Source organism: Vipera berus, assembly GCF_964194415.1.
Source record: "Vipera berus genome assembly, chromosome: 2".
NCBI lineage: Eukaryota > Metazoa > Chordata > Lepidosauria > Squamata > Viperidae > Vipera > Vipera berus.
The window spans coordinates 262,781,386-262,798,257 of NC_138203.1; the positions used below are offsets into that span (position 1 = coordinate 262,781,386).

The 16,872-nt window shown below is 44.4% G+C and overlaps 1 protein-coding gene across 7 annotated transcripts in view; it reads right to left on the reverse strand.

Annotated features, from left to right (window-relative positions):
- Positions 1–322: 322 nt before the first annotated feature.
- Positions 323–16,872, reverse strand: part of USP19 (ubiquitin specific peptidase 19) — a 62,101-nt gene continuing 45,551 nt past the window's right edge. For 6 of the 7 annotated variants that reach the window (XM_081318655.1, XM_081318654.1, XM_081318653.1 and 3 more), the window contains 5 exons: positions 14,096–14,248; positions 11,437–11,600; positions 7,632–7,816; positions 4,247–4,461; positions 323–1,432 (listed from right to left, as the gene is read on the reverse strand). In XM_081318655.1, coding sequence (XP_081174781.1) covers positions 1,399–1,432; positions 4,247–4,461; positions 7,632–7,816; positions 11,437–11,600; positions 14,096–14,248 — 751 coding nt within the window. In that variant the 3' untranslated portion in view covers positions 323–1,398. The remainder of the gene's footprint in view (positions 1,433–4,246; positions 4,462–7,631; positions 7,817–11,436; positions 11,601–14,095; positions 14,249–16,872) is intronic. The other variant, XM_081318659.1, reaches the window with a different exon arrangement.

Consider the following 16,872-nt stretch of genomic DNA (forward strand, 5'->3'; position numbering starts at 1 on the left):
GATTTTAGACTCTGAGCCGCCCCTGTACTAGTCCATCCCTTTTAACTACTGCTGTTGCTTTCTTTTCAGCGCTGTAAATACACACAGAGGAACAAAAGCATGTAGCAGAAACACATTCAGTTCATAACCAAAAAAAGAACAAGGATATCCTGAAAACCCTGATTTATAGCCCTTCCTTTGGCTAAGAATATCAAACTTACCAAAAGGATAGAAAGAACGAAAGTTTTAATTCTGGTTGTAATTAATTCTACACTGGTAACCTGGCCGGTAATCTATGCCAGAGTGGCATGGCAGCAGACACAACGCACACAAAAACAGAAACAAGCATCATTAAGTAGAATTTAATGACTCAGGACCCAAGACAAACACCAACTTTATACAAACGGAGAGCAAGACAAAGGTTTCCTAGGAACAGGCCCCAGACAGCCTCATTTGGTTACAGCAAATTCTGAGGGTGGGTGAAAGGGAGAAGGAGCCAAATATTTAAATAGTGATAGTGCTGGCAGTGGCTTTCCAACCCAAGGGAGCCGCGAGGGATTAAAAAAAACAACAGCAACAAAAAAACAGCAACCCAAAATTACTGAAGATAGCCAAATGGTGGAAGGTTAGCCGGAGCTCCAGAGCTTTTGTAAAGGATGAGAGGGGAATAGCAGGTGCCAACCACCAGCCCCCTTCTCCCTGACAGATTACACAATGCTGGTGAAGGGACCGGGAGAAAGAGGGAGCTCTGCTTCTCTCCCACAGGCTGATTCTGTGGCCAAGATGGCGTCCTGAGCTCAGGCTCAGAAGGGGAGATCTGGGAGAGCAGAGGAACAGGCAGAGAGGAAGTTTGTGAAGCAGGCACCGTGGTATGGCAACGTGGGAGAAGGCCTCTCAGGGGCAGAGACCAATGGCCCCTTCCCCCTTGGCTTACAGCGGGGCAGGCTGGGCACCTGGAAGCGCATCTGCTGCCTCTCTGTGCAGGATGAACCTAACCAGAGCTTGGAGGGGAAAGGGGGGGGCAAGGGGGGGGGGCGGACAGGAGCTTCAGGGATTGCACTGGGGCTCACAAAATTTCCCCCCCTGCATGCCGGCACAGAGCAGCCTCCTCGGGCAGGGGACACAAAAAGAAACTTTCCATCTGGCAGGAGGAGGAGGAGGAGGAGGAGGAGGAGGCAGGGGTGGAGCAGAAAGTGCTTGTGTGCTCAAAAAAAAAAAAGGTCACAGCAGCTCCTCCTCCTCCCCACTGCGGGGGTGCGCCAGGAGTGGTGTGGGGGAAGCCACGAAACCAAGCCTTCGTATGTACACTGCCCTCCTCCAGCGCACCATGATTTTAGTCAATTTCCTCCATGTTGCTGTAGGATGGTGCGGGGTGCTCTGCAACCCCTTCTGGTGCCAGGGCAGGAGCAACATCAGTTGTCAGGCTGGATCCAAAGGAGGGAGAGCTAATGCCCTGCAAATAGAACAAAGGATTAGACAGAAACGATAAAATCGCAGAGGATCCACAAAAGCTATTTGTTTTCTTTCCCCTCTTCCCACAGAGGGAATCAAGCAGAAACATTTTGTTCCATTAGAACCTGAAACGATCAAAAGCCACAAAGTACATATTTATGTATCAAACTTAAGTTAGGCTTTTATTAAAACAGAATGTGGTAGAAATAATTATAGTCCTGAAAGATGTGTGATGTTGCAGAAAAAGGACTGGACTGCTATTTAGAAGCCTGTGAAATTTGTCTGTGAAACATAGCTTCATTTCAGCTTGTATTATATATCCATACGCACACAGACACACCCACAGCCTTACCAATAGGTCCGTTCTGTGTAACTACTCCTGCGTAATCACTTATTAATCTAGCGTTGCCTGTTCTACTCTATACAATTTGGAAAACTCTATGCCAGAGTAACTTAACTCTGCAGCCAGAAAAAACTGACTGAGGCAATCTGAATGAATTATACAAATTAGCTCTTATGCTGAAGATATTCTACTACTAGCAGAGAAGAGCAAATAGCTAGAACTACTGACTGTAAAATCCAATAAACCATTCAGCTTTACATTTTTTTCCACCTACACAATTTAAAAGCATTTTTGTAGTTCTTAAATCGAAAAAGCAAACCAAACCTGGTTGTTTTAAGTTAAAACAAGAGAACCATCTTGGGGTCAACAGTCACATTCCATTATGTGGGCAGGAGCAACTTGTAAACTACTTGAATACGTGGGGAGTGCCCACATATTTTGCTCTCCTTCTCCTTCTCCTCTCTAATTTCTCGCTTTCCTGCTCATCTAGGGCAGGATGGACAGCTCATTCTTCTTAGGGATTCTGCACCCCAAATTCCTCCCCATCTGCTTTCTGAGACATAACCTGCAAGTAATTAATAAGGTGTGCAATGCTATTGATTTGATAGCAAAAAAGACGCTTTGGAGACCTTGGGGGCGCAAATGCAACCCCATACGGAGAATAATTTTGCCATTAAATTCATAGCTTTACAAAACCTATTAACTCCTTAAGGCAGCTGCAACTCTTTTTTTTTAGAAGCACAGAAAAAGAACCCCACTTTTCTGCTTTCAAAACTAAAGTACCACCCAGCAGTAGAAATTAGTCTTTGCTGCAGACGCCCATCCTCGTTTTAAATCCTCACTGCATTTTCACAGCAGCACAAAACAAATTCTGAGCTGCCACAGGATCAGAGAGCACACAAAGTTCTCTCCCGGCTCTCGGACCTTATTATTTCTACCGCTTTTCCTTTGCTGCAGGGAGCACAGCTTATTTTTTTCACCGGCACCAGCACTTTAGAGGTCAGTACAAAAAGACGCCTGGGACCAAAGGGGCTGGGAGAAATCTGTTGCTTTTAGAAAAAAGTGGCCGCTGAATGGAAAAGCAGCGGACAGTGAAAGAAAGAGAATCAACCGTGAGTTTAGAATACCTTGATTTTTATTAAATACAATAAATAAATACAGCGAAAGTTTTTCCTCTGCACAATGCTAACTTTTCATTCACCAAGCCAGCGGAGGACAGTTTAGGCCCTGCGGGGCTTCCCTTAACCAAAATGGAAAGGTTCCCACCAGATCCATGTACTGGCCAGTTCCTGCATGTTGGCACCGCTATAGTTAGTTACTGCTCATTCCTTGGGACACAGCGAGAATATACTGGTCATCAGGAACAGTTAACCTGAAATCTTTCCTCCTTCCCCAAAGAATCTGCAAGGTTCTCTGAAACTACCGCTAGGAAGAATATGTGAAGATGATGTTAGGAATTAGACTGCATGTGAATAATAACAAAAATAAAAGGATGAAACGAAGAATTATACTCGTTCTAGGTTTATGAGTTTTCAACTCTGATGAGTCTTGGCTAAAGCCAAGGACCGAGATCAAAGCTAGTTGAGCCGGTAGTCTGAAGGCACAAGAGACATTTTATATCTCAGACTGCAGGGCCAGACTAAAATACAAGCGACAGTAACTCCTTACTTTCACTTCTACTTTATGCATGCACAGAAATAGGCACGCAAGCATCCACAAAAGTATGTACAGAAGCAAAATGCAAGATAATGAAGGAGGAGGAGGAGAAAACAGTGTTCCTTTACACTCATATCCAAATACAGTTTGCATAGCTAGATAAATATCTAATATGCTTTTTTTTAAAAAAAAAACAGGGGAGACTGAACTCTCTGTTTATATCATAGGTAAAGAAATCTAACCCACCAAATGTTTAGAAAAGTCAGCAATGCACCCTCCCTCCCCCAGTAAAGGAAAAAAGGTGGTCGTTAAAAATATCTTTGACTTCCTTCAAACAAGGGGCCAATGGCCAGCAGAGGAAATTGTCAATCCTGCAATAACTGTCTCAGGGGAGGTTGGTGTCAGCCAAATTAGGGGAATTCTATCAGGGCAGATGGCAGTCAGGTCAATCTTACTGTCACATCAGTGTGGAGCAAATATTTATGGATCTGCAGACTCCACTGAACTACAGTCATTTGGCTTAGCCCTTGGTTCAGCTGACATAGTTTTCAAGAGCTATCGAGGGAAGAATTATTCCAGAGAAATACCAACTATCTAATTGCTGAAATGAGAACTTCCTGTGACTGTAAATCCGTGTCATCAATCAATCTGGAGGGAGAGGGCATTGGGCCTGGCACCTTCACCACAGGACTGACATTAGGGCTTCTTCATCTTGGGCTACTTGGCATCCTAGCCACTTTGCTACGAAGATGCCACAGAGGACAACACTGCAGTAAGCTGGCTGCCGCCCTCCAGCTGCCTTGCTACTGCCGCTACCTCCAACGAGTCTGATAGATGAGCGGGTAGAAGACATTGAGGAAGAGTGCCACAATGGCCGCCATGGTGCCCAGGACAAAGTATCGGACATGGCCTTCATCAGGACACTCTGGGCTGAGTTTTCTTGTCCTTTGGCTGCAAGACCTCCAAGGGTTCCTCATCAGCCTTCTGGCAGCATCCTCTTCAGCCTCCAGTTCCTGCCAGAGCAGAGAAGCCTGCGATGTGGAAACCTGCGTCAGCACTTGAGGAGAACATAATAGCAAACCCCTCAATCACCCACGCTTTGCCCTGACTCTTTTATCTAATTTAGACAGCTGCCCATCTCACTTGCATGTGGCTATCCCACAGAGCCTGCCCTTCACACTGCCAGTTTTCTGAGACAGCCTATGTATTTCCCCTGCCTGATTACAATTCTAATAGTGGGCCATGTTCAGATACAAGGACTCCTAGGGAAAAGAGTGAATAGCACAAGCCACATGGCAATGGAGGAAAAACCTATCAGAGTTAGGCATCCATGCTGGCTGGCTGGCTTGGTGGAAACCTGCCCAGTCTGCCAACTTATTCCATTCAGTAAACACAGGCACCACGTAATCACTGTTCGTGCTTCCTTGTACAAACGAAGGACATTCAGTTGACCAACCAGTCACACTGAGTGAGAACAGCTAGTCAAAGATAAGCTTTTGCTGGCGAGAGCGTGACAAATCAGTAACATCCGAGTGGGTGCAGGTGAGAATTTTAAAGGATGAGAAGCCTAATCCACAGTGCAACTTTGGTAAGTGAGAAATCATAAGGACCAGTCTGAGATGATAAGCCACTGTAGTCATTCCCTTTTCATTTTTAATTAAACAGATGAACAGGAGACGTTAGCCACAGGGTAATCCGCCATAGACCATGTTTTCAGGTGCAGGATGATCCATTGAGGGCAGTCTGCCAATCACATTGATTTTCTACCGATATTTTAAAACCAAAGCATCCGTAGCGTTTCCCCCATTTAGTCCCCTGGGTTCTGTGGACAGGCGGTGCTTCTTCCTGAGTTCTCCAGATTTAAAGCTTGTTCTGGGAAGGAAATGCTGGAGCTGACGTAAGGTGCCACAAGGGCCTACGGTGAGTGACCGTAGGCATAAAAGGAACCATGGCTTAAGCATAAAGACCCTCTGAATAGGTCTTTCTGGGCCTATTTCTCTTCCCATCGCCCAGTACGCTCACACAGAGAAGGCCTCCTCAGGGTACCGTCGGCTAGACAATGTCAGCTGGCGAACCCCAGGGGAAGGGCCTTCTCTGTGGGAGCGCCAGCCCTGTGGAACCAGCTCCCCCCTGAGCTTCGGATGGCCCAAGATCTCCAGTCCTTTCGCCGCAGCCTCAAAACACTCCTTTTCCACCTGGCTGACCTGGACTGACAGGCATTTTAATTATGTTTACAATTTTTAATTTATTTTTAATTTTAATTTATTGCACAGAGGACTTTAATTTTAATTTTATCTTAATTTCTGTACTTATTATATGTTATTGTTGTTAGCCGCCCTGAGTCCTTCGGGAGATAGGGCGGGATATAAGTCCCATTAATAAATAAATAAAATAAATAAATATGGTTTCCGGAAGCCCTGGCAGACGCCAAGCTCAAAAGGAGCAGCAAACTGTGGGAGGTTCAGAAAGGGCAAGGATAACGCAGCCTGTCTTTCATACCCTTGGACGAAGCCCAGCTTAACCTTTCACCTAGGAAGCCACCCCAAGTTGGATACCACCATGGCAGCAGAGTCCTAAGGCATATATGGAACCACAGAAAAAAACCTGTATGTAACCGTCCTCATTTCTATCTATGACAAGATCGTTGACAACATTTCAGAGAAGCCCAGTCCCACCAGGTTAGTGGATGGGAAGAAGGGAGAATAAGAAGGGAGAGGCATCTAACTACAGAACTGGGTGCATAAGAAACTTATTTACTTATTTATATCCTGCCTTTATCATCATTATTACAAATAATTCAAGATGATATATACCATGTTTCCCCAAAAGTAAGACCCGGTCTCGCGAGAAGTTGAAAGATCTGACTGAACGTTTTTTAGTCCCACGAACTCCGTTTTCGGCAGGAGAGAAACACGCCAGAGCTGGAAAGCAGGTTAGTGTTGACATTTTTTTTTTGCTTTTGGGAGGAGAAGCGGCAGGAAACGGGGTTGCCATTTCGAGAACGGAGAAGGCAGACGCGGGGCGATGCAGGGCGGCAAGCAAGTGCTCTTCTCTGCTCTGCATCGCTGCACAGAGCCGCTCCGCTTCCCGTTCTCTCCAGTAGTGGCGATGGAGGGCTGGCGGAGGGAGGCGGCAGGGGAGGCTTGCGCTGCCTGGTCATGGCGCAAGCCACAGGAATTGGCGGAGGAGAAGGAAGCAGCAACTGCCCCCGGACAAGTGATCTGTGGGGTGGAGCGTGAAGAAAGCCCCTCCAGCGGCGCACAGCGGCAGCGGAGCCTTTCGCCGTCATTCCCCCCTGGCTCCGAAACGGCGGAGGAGGGAGCAGGCCTACCCCACCTATCCTCCATAGGGTAGCATGGCAGTCCGGCTTGGGAAGGGGGTGAAAGGGAGGAAGGAATGGCCTGGCTTGGGGGGAGGGGCTGAAGGAAGCAGGTGCGGGGCGCGTGGGGCAGCTCCACCCCCTCCCCCACCTGCCTTGTGTTGTTGTGGCGGCAGCGGCAGGATGTGCTGCATGGCTTACTGCCCCATTGTGGCAGCCAGGTGGGACGGAGTGGGCGGGGTCCTAATTAGGGCTTATTTTTGGAGTAGGGCTTATATTAGGCCCACCTCCCAAAATCAGGGTAGGTCTTTTTTTTTTTTCCAGGGCGGGATTTATTTTTGGGGAAACACGGTACTTAATACAGCATTCATTCCTCCTCTATGTTCCCCACCACCACAACCCTATGAGGCGAATTGGGCTGCAAGAGACTGAAGAGACCCCTCGGGCTGCTTGACTTCTGTTGCGCTGCACGGTCCCCAACAATTTACTATGACCTCTTGAAATACGTATTCTACTGAGAAAATATCTTTTGCCCCAGCCCCTCTAAACTCAACTCTGCGGTTTTGAGCCCATGGATGCCTTCCGGCTTTACTGAGAAGGAAGCATCTCCTTCCCGTCCCTCCCCCACCCCCACCCCACACACAGACACATACTTGCAAGTGTTTCTCATTTTTGCAGTATTTTTCCCGGCCTCTTATATACTTGTTTTCCTCCAATATTTCACCTTGATATACCAGAGGACAAACAGCACCCACAACTCCTCACTCTCACGGCCACAGCTGCGAGCCTGGCCCAGCAGATATTTCCTCAATTGTCAACAATGGGGGGAAAAAAATATTAGTTCAGTCTAGTCTTCTAAGGCGGACGGATGGAACTCCTCACCTGACTGGCTGCTGCTTCTGCGGAAGGGCCCAAGTCAGCTCGAGAGTCCGAGGGATGAGGGGGTCCTCGCCGGGGTCTATCGACGGGAGAATTCCGTCGGCGGTAGAAGAGCACGTAAGCGTATCGAGTCACGACCTGGCTTTCATCCACTGTAGTCACGGTGCTGTCGTCGAAGAGCCGCCAACCTGAACCAAGGGAGGAGAGGGATAAGGACGGAGTCTTTCAAAGCACAGGCTGCCCGGTTCAGAGCCCTCCCACTTCTGCTCCTGCCATCTCACATCTCTGAAAGTTACACCTCTCTTTTAACTTACACACTCATATTTAACTTGCACCGTACGTCTTTTGATACCATAGTTTTTTTCTCCCCTTGCTATCAGAACTGCAGTCATGAGCACTGCTTTCATGGCAGTGGTGGCATGCTGGGAGGAATGAGTGTTGGTCGACGACGCTGTTAAAAGGAGATGCTATCCTCCTCTTTAAATGTATTCAGTGCAGGGAGAAATATTTAAGGATGCTGAATTCTGCTCTCTTTTCTGACTGCGATAAACCAAGCATCAGGAGGACGACATTGCTAACAGAAGAAAGGGAGAGAGAGTAGCAACTCAGGGAGTAGCAACTGTAACCTTTCGACGATTCCTCCTTTGGTCCAGTTTGGCCATTTCTATGATGACCAGAAGATGCTAGAACTCTTATCCTAGTTCTCTAAGAGCAAGGAGGCTAAGTAACCAGATACTAGGCTCTGTGTAAATTATATATGGAATAACAATAGTCCTGCTTAGTCCTTTTCCAGCAAATAATCCTCTTTGGGGGGGAAAACGTCAGTATCAATATCCTACTAAACACGTGCAATAATTAATCAGCTTTCTACCAGCCATCTTCCTAATCCTCAAATGTGGAAGGAACTTTTATTGCATGTGACCTGTGAGGGCAGAGGAATTAAAAAATAGCCATTACTGTCCAATTCCCTATTAATTTGGAGCTGGGCTGTTTTTGGCTACTTCAAGTGGTCCTTCACTATACCAGGCTTGTTTCAACAAGGACAGAGGGCAGTTTCTTTCTCCTTTAAAGTGAATGAAGCAGGCAAAACAACGCTGAAGAGCAGTGTTTCTTTCTATAATGGAGGAAGGTATCTTTGAATGTGCTGCTTCAAAGGCAGCACCAGGCAATAATAATAATAATAATAATAATAATAATAATAATAATAATAATAATAATAATAATAATAGTAGTAGTAGTAGTAGTAGTAGTAGTAGTAGTAGTAGTTGGAGCAGTGGGCGAATGCCTCCTTAAGTAACACCAGCTGCCTGCAATTAGTGCAGGTTCGCATCTCACCAGGCTCAAGGTTGACTCAGCCTTCCATCCTTCCGAGGTAGGTAAAATGACCCAGATTGTTGGGGGCAATAAGCTGACTTTGTAATAATGCCGCTGGGGGCGAAAGCCCTAATAAGCCCTAGGCGAAAGCCCTAATAAGCAGGCATATACATAGAATGAAGGCTATTGCTAAGCACATTTGATTTGTGCTTCTTATTGTAAGCCGCCCTGAGTCTTCGGAGAAGGGCGGGATATAAATGGAATAATAATAATAATAATAATAATAATAATAATAATAATAATAATAATAATAATAATAATAATAATAATAATAAATAATAATAATAATAATAATAATAATAATAATAAGAAGAAGAAGAAGAAGAAGAAGAAGAAGAAGAAGAAGAAGAAGAAGATGATGAAGAAGAAGAAGCAGTAGTAGTAGTAGTAGTAGAAGTTGGAAGGGACCTTGGAGGTCATCTAGTCCAACCCCCTGCTCAGGCAGGAAACCCTACACCATTTCAGACAAATGGCTGGCCAGCCTCTTCTTAAAAACTACCAGTGTTGGAGCATTCACCACTTCTGGAGGCAGGTTGTTCCACTGATTAATTGTTCTGTCAGGAAGTTTCTCCTTAGTTCTAGGTTGCTTCTCTCCTTGACTAGTTTCCATCCATTGCTTCTTGTCCTGCTTTCAGGTGCTTTGGAGAATAGCTTGGCTCCCTCTTCTTTGTGGCAGCCCCTGAGATATTGGAACGCTGCTATCATGTCCCCCCTCGTCCTTCTCTTCATTAGACTAGACATACCCAATTCCAGCAACCGTTCCCTATTTGTTTTAGCCTCCAGTCTCCCAATCATCTTTGTTGCTCTTCTCTGTACTCTTTCTAGAGTTTGAACATCTTTTTTACATCGTGGTGACCAAAACTGGATGCAGTATTCCAGGTGTGGCCTTACCAAGGCATTGTAAAGTGGTATTAGTACTTCACGTGATCTTGACTCTATTCCTCTGTTAATGCAGCCTAGCACTGTGTTGGCTTTTTTGGCAGCTGCAGCACACTGCTGGCTCGTATTTAAGTGATTGTCCACTAGGACTCCGAGATCCCTCTGTTACTACTTTTGAGCAAGGTGTGATCACCTATGCTATACCCGTGCATTTGGTTTTTCTTGCCTAAACGTAGAACGTTACTTTTTTCACCATTGAATTTCATTTTGTTACATAGAATTTCATTTTTGATAGTCTGTCAAGATCCTTCTGTATCTTAGCCCTATCTTCTGGACTGTTGGCTATTCCTGCCAGCTTGGTGTCGTCTGCAAATTTGATGAGTTCCCCATCTATCCCCTCATCCAAATCGTTGATGAAGATGTTGAAGAGCACTGGGCTGAGAACAGAGCCCTGGGGCACCCCACTACACACTTCCTTCCATGTAGATGTAGTTCCATTGAGGACCACACGCTGAGTACGGCCTGTCAGCCAGCTACGAATCCATCTGGTGGTGATGCTATCTAACCCACATTTTTCTATTTTATCAAGTAATAGGTTGTGATCTACTTTATCAGTAGGTTAACCCCAAGTAAGCATTCCTCCCAATTCTGGCCGTGCCTAACCCTGAATAATGTGGTATTGGCAGAATCCAATTACACACACACACACACACACACACACACACACACACACATCCATCCATCCTCTGCCAAGGAAGGTTTTTTTTTTCTTAAAGTGAGAACACTCCCAGAGGAGCATACTGAAAATTCAATATTCCTCCTCTGGAAAACAGCTAAGAGCTGTCAGTGGATGCCAGAGAACTTCTTCAATTGGAACTGAGGCCATTCTAAATTAATCTCTAAGGTTGCCTGATCTATTAACCTTTCTGTTTGCTTGATAATATGAAACAGAATAGAATTAAGCAATAAGCCTGGGGTCGTTTCGCTGGGCACGCTGAGAGCAAGTAATGGTGCCTCAAAGATTTATGATCCCAATCGCACCACTCACACATGGCGCGTTATCTCACTGAATTCACTGAATTCTGCAGATAGATCCATTAGATGAGGAAGAAGGGCTGAACTAAAACCTAGATCTGCACTGTCCAATCTGAGGGGAGTGAGATTTGTTATGACTTGCATCCATTGTGCAAAATTCTTGTAGAACAACAACAACAACAACAAAAGATTTCAGGGCTGAGAAAAAGAAAAGGAGGGTGTTTTTTCCTCCTTCAACTGGATGTGCAATCTTAAAAAGTCGCATGGCGTTGATCCTAGGTTTCCATGAAACCCCTAGCACAGGGGTGTCAAACTGCCGGCCCGTGGGCCGGATGCATCCTAGCGAAACCCCGCCCACCCCATTGCTGGCAATGGCAAAAAAAAAGTCGCGATACGTCGTGACACGTCACGTGACGTAGCGAATTTGACACCCCTGCTCTAGCAGGAAATGGAAAATCCCTCTTCTACATGGACTCCCCGGCTCACCTGTTGAAGATCAGTGGACCTAAAGCCTACTCACCCACATCACTACGTTGGCTGTTCTTGTCACTAGGCAGCCGGGCATAGGCTGTGTAGTGCCCACCAATTATGCCTCCGTAGTGATTGATCACGGCATATAGATCATACATGGGCAACTGCTGCTCATCCTTCTGGCCAATGCAGAACTTGCTCAGGTCCAAGCTCCTGAGGATAGAATAGAGCAAGTTAGACAGCTGCATACTTTGTCCCTAAATTCCATTCCTATCTTTTTTTCCCTTAGAAGCAGCCCAGTCTACCAGCTGACAATCTTTATTGAGAAAGTCTTTATTGTCTCTTTATCTGGATTTAAACTCAGATCAATACAAGCCATACAATTACAGAAAACTGAATACAGCAAAGGGACTCTCAGTGGCAGCCATTGGATCATATACAAAAGAATTTTGAGAGTGCCGGACTGAAAAAAGAAAAGTTCTGTTTTGAACTTACTCTCTCCTGTTAAGGAGTGGGCATCTTCGAAGAAAATCAATCTGAAATGGGTCAGGACCCAAATTCTGATTTGAATTCAGAAGGAAATAATCTTATTTTGTCAATGGTTAATGGCATATTTGTCTCTACTTTTTTTTTAAAAAAAATATCCCAAATATCTGAGCTCAACACAGGTATTTTCTTTCTTGAACAATCATGTGATCACGCATGGTCTGATAATCATCCACATAGCTGAACTGTGTGGAAGTAATTATAGAATTTGGGTCTATATAGAAGAAAAGGAAGAGAGCAAAGGAGCCGTTTAAAATTTCAGTTATGGATTTAAGGAAGGAAATCTTCATTTGATAGCAACAGCAACAATAATACAACCCTGCTTTTGGAAAAACTCAAGAAAAAAACTCCTCAGCTTTAGCAACCAAACCCATCAGACCCCAAATGTGTCTCTAATCAGATTATTAATCATCCACATAATAATTCTAAGAAAAAAGATGAAGGTGGTGAGTTTTTGTGCTATTCCAAATGCACACCAAGCTTTTGTTCTCAGACCAAAGAAGACGGAAACAGAACCCAACGTACTTAGTGACCGATTCCGCTTCTAGAATTTCAGTCAGATTTTGATTATTGTTTATGAAAGAGATTGAAAGAATCCTATCCCATTCACCAAAGTTAAGATTCCCGTAATCAAGAGGCATCTGATTCAGGCTGTTAGACTGGGATCCTTGGCATGTCTTTTTTTTAAAAAAGATCAGAAAACTAGTGATAAAAAGGTGTAGAACAATAAATATGCATTTACCACTATACGGTATTTCTATACTGCTGACTCTACAAAGACTCCTGAAAACTTATATTACACTGAAAAAAAACTAAAATATAAAATAACTTATGTATCTATTAAACAAAGTATGCACTTTTTAAAAAAAAAATCCATTTTCATCACTCTATTGAGGTCTCGTTCAATTTGTCAACATCCCTTCCGTGATTCTCAGGGTACCCCCAAAGTGGGGCTCGTCCCATTTTTGCTTTGTTATGGTTTGGAGGAATTCTGAGAGCGAAATAGATCCATTATGTCCTGCAGTTGCAGAGACCCTATTTTGTCCTTAGGACTCCTGACCATCTCTCCTTCCAAAACTAGGCAGAGGTTTTATTCCACCTCAACAAATCAGGCAAAGTTGGGGATTGCCCTTTTCTTGCAAGGGCTAAACACTCTTGCTGTAGAGACTAAAGTACTAGAAGGGCCAATGGCCTTATTCAGCGTATGGTGTATATGTCCTGCCCAAAGAGGAATGTCAGCATTGCACAAAGACACTCAGATGGCTTTTTTTTTTACTTTCTGACTGTTTTGTGTACTCCACAATCATGCTCAAACAGGGCAAGCTACAGAGTGAGCAAGATTACTTCTGAGGTTATTCACTTTATGAAATGTGCTCCAAAACCTCCCCATTTAATTCCTGGAGAGAGAGAAAAATCAAGTGGATGGGAGTGATGGGAAAAAAATGAACTCAGCTCATTTGTTTCAAAGTGAGGAGATTTCAAACAGTAGAGAAATTGCTGCTATAGAAACAAAGAATGTTTATCTGAAGTTGTTTTTCCAATGAGCCTTCTTTCACCCAATAAATGGTGAAAGTATATATATAAATGTGTGTGTGTGTGTGTATACACACACACACCTCATTCCTACAGCAGCTTTGATATAGACATTGCCATCCTGTCCACAAGCTGAATCAAAGCAACAGTGCAGAGTTTAATTCAGCTCCAAAGATTAGATTTTCCTTGGCTCCTGTGGCTCAGTTACCTAGAGGCAGAGTATGGGTAGACCTTGCCTTTTTGCTACCCTTCCTCCATTCTCTTATTTCCTCCCTCTTCACGAAGGAAGCAGAGCCTTTCTCCATACAAAGGAAGATGAGAAGAGATGGCTCTCTCTTTCCTCTTGTTCAGATGGCCTTCAAGAAGAAAGGCAAGGGTCTCTGTGGCCCAGAGGTGGGCAGATCCTCTTTTAAGTCTCTTTCCACATTTACTCGCCCTTCAAAATGGTATCGTTCACCAAAAGACTGACAATCTCTTTATGTGTTAGGTGAGTTGGTCCTGAATTTATGACAAAGCCCAAAGAGGATAACCCATCCTTTCCTATTCAGAAAGGTCCTACCCGAAGAATTGCTTGGGTCTCCATGACGTTAAACAGATGAGTAAAGCGACACACCTTGCCGTAACCTCACCTGACTGGGAAATCCACCATGTCATTGATCTTATCTCTCCAAATGAAGCTGCGGAAGGAAAAGCGCTTGAGCTGTATGATGAGGATGTTGGGCAGACGCCACAACATCAGCTGCTTGGATGCCTCACGGTGCTGCTTACACTTTGGGCAGTACCTGTGGAAAACGGGGCAAGTAGAAAGATAAAGAAAGTTCCTTGATACCTCCTGCTGTTCCTGTCAAGTTAAAAGAGTTCTGGTATTCTCAGTGCTTTTTTTGTGAAAGAAAAATGTGCCGGAACTCACACGCGTCATACAACCCGCCTTGCCTACCCTACAAGGTTCCATCCAAATAAGGTGCCGGAACTCCGTTCTGAGCGTTCTATGAGAAAAAAACACCTCGGTATTCTCACTAAAGAAATGGCCCTTGGAGCACCCACCTCAAAAGAAACATGTCTAGCACTAGAGTTTTCTAAAAAAAAAAAAAGTTTCTTGGGTTCTATTTGAAAGGGCTTGCTATTGCTTTCTGGTAACTGGTTCATTTTTAACTCTTATAATTGTAAGAATGTGCAATGTTGATAGTGAATTCTATATTTTAAAATTTTATATATCTTGCAAATATTGTAAGTGGTGAAGTCAAGCTAATGCTAGTACCGCAAAAAGTGTGTTGGGGGTGAGTCTCCTGTGGACCCCAGCAAGGCCCCCTCCTTTGTGGAGCCAAAGAAGAGGAAGGGCCAAAGGCATGGCCCCTCACTTTTTTTGCATTCTGGGGTTCAGAAATACTTAAGATGCATCCATTTCATCCCTTAAAATTCTGAGCCCATAGACCAGGGGTATCAAACTTCACGAGGAAACCGCGCCCACCCCATTGGGGAAAAAGTTCCGATACGTCACGAGTTTGACATGTTTGCCATAGACCAAAGCGGGCCCTGCAGTGCAGTTCTTGATGTGTCACACAAAGCCTGGTGCCTCTCTCTCAGGCTGGCAGAAGTTATGCTCCCCCTCTCGATAAAGCTAATAATAAAATTTCTAAACTCAAAAGATGATCACAACAGGCATAATTAAGTATAAGAGGCTAATTTAGTAACTGAAGACAAAATCTGAACTTCTTAAATTGAAAAAAGTTGTCCACGTTGCATCATTTAGTGAAGAACATGATGTGCCTAGGTAATTTATTCTTGACAGCTGGGTATGTCTGAGTGACAATCCCAATAATTACACTATTTAGCAGAGCTTTCCATCTTGTTAATGCTCTCCTGCAATGCCTGAGGGAGACAGATCATAAGCCTGTCAATCCTTTTGGCAACTTTGGCTAGCATCAAGCAGATTAACATCAGAAAGCTAGACTGGGGGTGGAAGGCACGGGGTCTGATAGCCGTCCTGGATTATTTGCCAGCTAGTTACCTAGAAAGAGGCTAGTTTTCATCTCATGGTCTGGGGAGATGCCATAGGTCAGGGGTAGGCAACCTTGGCTCTTTTATGACTCATGGACTTCAACTCCCAGAATTCCTGAGCCAGCCAAGTCCATGAGTCATAAAAGAGCCAAGGTTGCCTACCCCTGCCATAGGTTCTCCTTTGTCCTCTATGCTCCTTATTGTCAATGTAAATTGCTTAGGGATGTCACCTGGAGTTTTGAGCTAAAGTGTCCTCGGTATGCAGGTGACAGATCGCTCATTAATACTTAGGAACCCTGAAACATGACTCCTGAGAATATTTTGGACTGGATGAAGGAAAACAGAAATTTAACTGTGGTGGGATGAAGGAGAGGAGGTCCCTCTAAGATGAAATGGAGAGACATTCCAGCTTGGAGTCAGTGCGGGGGGGGGGGAAACATCTGAGGTCAAATCCTTAGGTCTACATCTGCCTGTTTCCAAAGGAAGGCAGGCGATCTGGCGAGATCCTTGCAATACGGGCGATCAGCAATAAAGTATCTACTCGGTCCTATTCCTGGAGTGGTTTGGGCTGTTTGCACCTGACATTAATCAGGACAAAAATTGTAACGCAGAAGGAATCTCTGAAACTGAACGGAAGCATATTAGTGGTTTTGGATGGGTCCCTCCACCAGGCAACTCCCCCTCCCGCCCCGCCCCACCCACCCCGGTCCTTGGTCTGCAGCAAGCTGTTAATTCTCTGTGCAAGTGCAGATGGTGGCAACAGCGTTGAGTGTCTTTCATGGCAGACTTTTCTTTCAAGTCAACTCAAAGTGCTGAACCTTTTAAGCATTATGCACACTGAAACAAAGGGACACACTGCTTCCCTCAAACAGGTTTCACAAGACCTTCTGACCTCCCAGAGCGTCACTGAAGGTACAGAACAGAGCTTATTTTTAAGGGATGGCCTCCTTCCCAACAGAGAGCTAACTCTGGATTTTATTCATTTCAAGTCAGACTTTAAATATCCTTTTCCCCAATCTGCTCTTGAGCTGGATAGAGTTAATAATATCTTTTGGGATTAAGCTGATTTTACTATATTAAGCTGTTCTTCTACTGCCAAGATTTTGCTAAATATGTAGTATTAACGTGCTAGGTTTTATTGCATTATATTATGTATTTCTTTATCATTTATAAACTGGCTAGGGGAGTTTTAAAAATTTATAAAAATATAAATGTTTATAAGTTCAAAGTGTTTAACATGCTCATAAAGCATGTCAAACACTTGGAAATATAAGAAAAAAAATTGTCCAAATGTCTGATTTGTTAAATGAATCTGGTGACCTATAAATACTGTGATATAAAGCAAGTATATCTTGCCTCTCTGTTTATGCAACACTCAAGAAGAATTATAGCAATTACAAATGTAAAT